The 6235-nt window shown below is 39.7% G+C and overlaps 1 protein-coding gene across 1 annotated transcript in view; it reads left to right on the top strand.

Annotated features, from left to right (window-relative positions):
* Positions 1-6235, top strand: part of SPATA1 (spermatogenesis associated 1) — a 68534-nt gene that overhangs the window by 43432 nt on the left and 18867 nt on the right. Inside the window, 1 exon segment of the mRNA XM_006831077.1 lies at positions 5070-5195. Within this exon segment, the coding sequence (XP_006831140.1) occupies positions 5070-5195 (126 nt within the window).

Here is a 6235-nt window from a genome sequence, read left to right as displayed (position 1 = left end):
GTCTATTTTATAATGGTATGCCAAGGAAACCAAGATTCAAAAGACAGTCAAGCATCTTAACATTATTTCCCCTCTTTTCCCCATTCCAACCATGTCTCAAATCCTATATCCCAGAGCCCTGTTGTTCCAAAGTTGTGCATACATCATCATTTATCTCTGTCCCACTTAGCCCATGCAAACCTGCCTAAGTGTTTTCCCATCCATTATGTTCTTCCATTCCCCTCCCACTTCTTGTGTATTGTCCCCCTCCCTAGCACCCAAACTATCCTGTGTCTATTCCCTACCCTGTGCTCCACCTTCTTCTCCCTCCCCTCACTGCACCCTCACATCCCAGTAACCAGCAAACAATCTACCCCCACCCTTTAGTATGGGTTTTTTTTTCTTAATCTTTTACAGTAGTGGTCCTATGCAGTACTTCTCCTTTTGTTATTGACTAATTTCACCCAACATAATGTCCTCAAGGTTCATCCATGTTGTGCGATGGCTTGCAGCTTCCCTGTTATTCTACAAGGTAGCATAATATTCTATTGTGTGTATGTACCACAGTTTGTTTATCCATTCTTCAATTGATGGGCACTTTGGCTGTCTCCATCTTTTTGCTATTGTAAATAGTGCTTCTGTGAACATTGGTGTACATATATCTACTCATGTTGTGGCTCGTATTTCTTGTAGGTAAATACCAAGTAGAGGAATTGGTGGATCATAAGGTATTTCTATTTCCAACCTTCTGAGGAAGCACCATATGGCTTTCTAGAGAAGTTGGACCATTTTGCAATCACACCAGCGATGCAGTAGCATCCCAGTCTCTCCACATCCTCACCAGCATTTATTGTCCTCTACTTTTTTATCTTTGCTGTTATTGCTGATGTGAGATTATATCTCATTGTTGTTGGGTCACTTTGAAATGGGCACAAATATGGATCTCTTCCAATCAGTTGACCAAGTGGCTTGCTCCCAATTTCTTGACATAGTTGAGTATTTCCAGTGCTGTATCAGTTTGTTGAAAGATTTCTATTTGTATTCCATCAATTTCCAGAGCATTATTCTTTGCCAGTGCCTTCAGTGTACCTTGGACTTTTTCTAAGAGTACTGTTGGCTCTTGATCATATGTTACCTGCTGAAATGGTTGAACACTGACTATTTATTTTTGGTACAGTGACTCTGTGTATTCCTTCCATCTTCTTTTGATGCTTTCTGTATCATTAAATATTTTGCCGTTGTTGTTAAGTGCAGTTGAGTTGGTTCCAACTCATAACTACCCTGTATCATGTTTCCTAGGAGCTCTTGGTAAGCTTTAACTACCGATCTTATGGTTCATACTGACTTTGCAGTCCAGCACATTATTTTTCTTCAGTTCTTTCAGCTTGAGAAATTCTGAGCATCCCTTTTGGTTTTCTATTTCCATTTCTTTACTCATTTCATTATAATACTTGACTTTGTCTACTTGAGCTGCTTTTTGAAATTTTCTGTTCAACATCGTTCATCCTCATTTCTTTCATGCACTTTAGCATCTCTACACTGGAGAGAAAGTTTTAGAATCTTTTCTGATACCATATTGGTCTTTTATTTCTTTCCTGTTATCTTAATGACCTTTTGCTTTCTTCCTGAATGTTTTCTTGATGTTATCCCGAAACTTAGTTATCTAGTGCTGCTATAACAGAAATACCACAAGTGAATGACTTTAACAAACAGAAAGTTATTATCTCACAGTTTAAAAGACTAGAAGTCCAAATTGGGTGTGTCAGCTGTGAGTGAAGGCTTACTCTCCCTGTAGGCTCTGGAGGAAGGTTCTTTTCTCCTTTTGACCTCTGTGGGCTTAGAATTCCTTGGAGATCTCCATGTGTCTTGGTATCAGTCTTCTTCTGGGTCTATAAGGTTCTCAGGTCAGTGACCCTGGGTCCAAAAATGCACTCCACTCTTGGCTGTTCTTTCTTGGTGGTACTAAGAAAGTGGTGCGTCTCTCTCCTTTTATCACTGGTAAGAAAAAAGGTGATGCAGAATTTCTCCAGAGAAATTCCCCATACATTAGATCAGGGCCATGACCCATCCTAACCTCTTAATGTTGATTGGATGATCACATCAGATCACATTATGGGAGATTATTATATTATCATATAACTGATGAATTTTATAATTACATTACTTCCAAACCACTGAGGATTATGGTTGACACTTATTTTGCAGGGACACAATTCAAATCCATGACCTGCCTGCCTTTGCCCACCCCACACTCCCAAACACACACAAAGTCCATGCCTTTGCCATATGCACAACACCTTATCATGTTGTTGTTGTTAAGTGTCGTCGAGTCGATTCTGACCCATAGCAACCCTGTATAGGGTGCATTAATCCACAGCGCCACACCAGGACTCCACACCTTATCTCTGGTTTGTTAAGTCATTCACCACACCTTATTATATCATCCCAAAATTCTTAAATCAACTCTTTAAGTTCAAATTCCATCCTGGGACAAAATTTCTTTTCATCTGTGCATCTAGAATTCAAGTTACCTACTTTTAAAGTACAATGGTACAGCAGGAATAAAAGAGACGTTTCTATTACAAATATAAGAAATTGGAGCAAAAGAAGGGATAACTAAAACCAATTAAGTCAAACACCAGTAAAACAATTTACATTAGCACTCAAGGCTTACAATAATCTTCTGTTCTCTGAGGCCATCTAGGCAGTGGTTCTGCCATCCAGACTCTGGGTGTTTTCCATGCTCTCTGGATTCTGGCCCCTCAACCCTGGGCTTCAGCTCCACCTTTGAAGCGCACTAGGATAGCAACTCTGCTCCTTCTGCTTTGAGCAACCAATTCTCTAATCCAATTGAGTGGTGAACCCATCCCTTTAACCCTGTTGTTGTTGTTGTTAGGTGCCATTGAGTCAGTGCCAACTCATAACGAAACACTGCCCGATCCTGGGCCAACCTCACAATTGTTGCCTTGCTTGAGCCCACTGATGCTGCCACTTGACCAATCCATCTCGTTGGGGGTCTTCCTCTTTTCTCCACAAAACATGATATCCTTCTCCAGTGACTGGTCCCTCCTCATAATATGTCTGAAGTATGAGAGATGAAGTTTGGCCATCTTGGCCTCCAAGGAGCACTGTGGCTGCACTTATTCTAACACAGATCCATTGGTTCTATGGGCAGTCCATGGCACTTTCAATATTCTCCTCCAACACCATAACTCAGAAGCATCAATTCTTCTCCGGTCTTCCTTATTCACTGTCCAACTTTCACATGCATATGAGGTTATTGAAAATACCATGGTTTGGGTCAGGCGCACCTTAGTTCTCCAGCTTACATCTTTGATTTTCAACCCTTTAACCTTGTCAGGTCCCATTCTCCTAATTCAACTGAATGGTAACTCACCCATTTAACCCTAGCAGGCCTCTTTCTTCTACTTCTTGGGCATAGCAGCCATTCCTCCTCAGTCTTGGGAAACAGCTCCCAACTCATCTTCCTGGCATTCATGAATGGCAGTTCCACATTCTAGAACCATTTTTAATCTTATAACCTCAGAGGCCATACCGCCACCCTTGAGATCCAGCAGATTTTATCCTCACCCATTGAGACCTCAAAGGTTGTGGCCTTACCCTTGGAGACCAAGGCAACTCTGCTTCCCATGATCCTTGTCTGTTTAGCTTCTGATTTGTAGTCCTTACCCTCTCAGATACTCAATCCTTCAGATCTCCTGGATTGGCCCAGACAAGTTACAAAGCTCCTTAGCTCTGCCAGTAAGTGCCCAGGCACCGCACTCTGCCAGAAAGCCTTGATTGAATGGTGTTCAGCTTTCTCACTCTTTGGATTTGAAAACCTAGCTCTGTCAATAAGTACCCTCAAGGAATGCCATTCCACCAGCAAGCCTCTTTCCTGACAGCACTTAGCTTTCTCACATGCCATCTTATGCCAGTCTCTTATTTCTGCTGTACTATTTCTCTGCCAGTGCTTCTCACCATCTACTCAATCTCTAAAGTTACAGCTCTTTGCACTTCCTCTGAGCCCTCACTAGAATTGCCTTTGGAATCCATAATTCTGCCAACAGCTTCTTTAAAACAATGTAAATTTTACTCTTCGGCATATTAAAACTCTTCTAGCCTCAAACAATTAATTCAGTGGGCTAATGGACGATGCAAACATCTGTGGGCTGGGCATCCTCTGGAGATCTCCATGTGTCTTGACATCAGTCTTTCCCTGCTTCTAAGAGGTTCTCAGCACAAGGATTCTGAGGAAACATTCCAATCCTAGTTTTTTTTTTCTTAGTAGTACTAAGGTCCCTCATTGTCTGCTTGCTTCTCTCTCCTCCTATCTCATGTGAAAATTAAAAGTAATACAGGCCACACACACCCTAGGGCTGTGACTGGGGTGCTGCATCCTACTCTAATCCCCTTACAACAGTTTGTTTGATCAAATCAATATTACATCATGGGGGATGATTATGTCATTGCATAACTGCCAAATTATAAGATAACTGCCTACCAAGAATCATGGCCCATCCTAGTTGATACCTATTTGGAGGGAACACAATCCAACCCATGATACTCTCGTTTTGTTGTTGTGTCATCAAGTCCATTCCAATTCATAGTTACCCCATAAAGAGTTTCTGAGAGCAAGTGGTAGACTTGAACTGTTGACCTTGCAATTAGCATGGTTTGAAGTCCAGTACTTATCCAATAATGCCCTCTTAGAAACATAAATCATTCCTCAACATTTTCGTATTGGTAAATGCTTTACTGCTTTAAGAAATCCTTGGGTGAAAATTATTCTTGCTATTTTAAGCCCTTTCCTTTAAATTTTTATAGTTCATGTTTTGGAAGACTGTTGTTGTTGTTATGTGCTGTGGAGTTGGTTCCAACCCATAGCGACCCTGTACAGGGTTTCCGAGGCTGTAAATCTTTACGGGAGCAGAACACCTCATCTTTCTCCTGGAAACCGCTGGTAGTTTCAAACTGCTGACCTTGAGGTTCGTAGCCCAATTTGTAACCACTACGCTACCAGAGCTCCTTTGGAAGACTAACCAACTATAATTTCCATACATTGATGTTTGGGGTTATAATCTTTTTAGGAGAGAAGATTATTGAACAAATGAAACAAGTGAAGGAAGAAAGAAGATATCTGGAAAGAATCAGAGAAGAACTAATAAAAAAAGTTGACAGGCTAGTTGAACAAAGCAAATTGAAGCGATATCATGGTAAAGTTTATTTTGTATCTATTATCACAATAAAAGTAAACTTAAGTTTTATAAAGCTTAGCGCTGCTATTACAGAACTACTACAAATGGATAACTTTAACAAACAGAAGTTTATCTTCTCATAATTTAGGAAGTTATAATTCCAAATTCATGGTGTCTTTTCTGGAGGAAGATCTTTGTCTCTTTTGAGCTTCTGCTTGTGGGTGATCCTTTGTATTTCAAAAGAGACTGACTCAAGATACATCCTACAATAGCGGTGCCTCATTAATATAACAAAGACAACTCAATCCCAAATAGGATTATAACCAGAGGTATAGAGGCTAGAATTTATAATACATACTTTGGGGGACACAGTTCAATTCATAACAGAACTGATACTTTTGGAATAATAAAGTTTAAATTAATGTTTACTATTATATTATATGGTTTAAGCAGTAAACAGTTGAGCTAAATTCAATATGTTGTTGTGAAGTGCAATCGAGTCCCTTCCTACCCATAGTGACCCTGTATAGGGGGTTTCCAAGGAGCAACTGGTGAGCTTGAACCACTAACCTTGCAGTTCAAACAACTTTGCAATCTGACACAGCGCCACACCAGGACTCCAAAATTCAATATAGAAAACTTGAAATTATTGTTCAAGTCTGTTTTATGTAATAAATACAGTATGTTTAATATAGATTTTTAATGAAAATTCAAGTTTATTATAACATAGTCATTTGTTTATTACTTCTATTTAATTATTAAATAATTATTTATGATGGATCTACTGATCCCAGTAGATCCATCATAAATAATTATTTAATAAAAAAATAGAAGTAATCTTAGGGGCTAAATAGACACTGATTGACATAGTATTATTGTTTCTGCTTTAATAGAGCTTCTAGTCCATTGGTGAAATGATAATCAAGTTTAGCAGTAATGATGCTATGATAAATGAAATAAAGAAGTGGTTACGAATCGGGCTGCAAACCTTAAGGTCAGCGGTTCGAAACTACCAGCCGCTCCGCGGGAGAAAGATGAGGCTTTCTACTCCCGTAAAG

The sequence above is a fragment of the Chrysochloris asiatica genome, unplaced genomic scaffold (assembly GCF_000296735.1).
Source record: "Chrysochloris asiatica unplaced genomic scaffold, ChrAsi1.0 scaffold00002, whole genome shotgun sequence".
In the NCBI taxonomy this organism is placed as follows: Eukaryota; Metazoa; Chordata; class Mammalia; order Afrosoricida; family Chrysochloridae; genus Chrysochloris; species Chrysochloris asiatica.
Note: the sequence above shows the minus strand (reverse complement) of the source record. Positions and strands in the feature narration are given on the sequence as shown.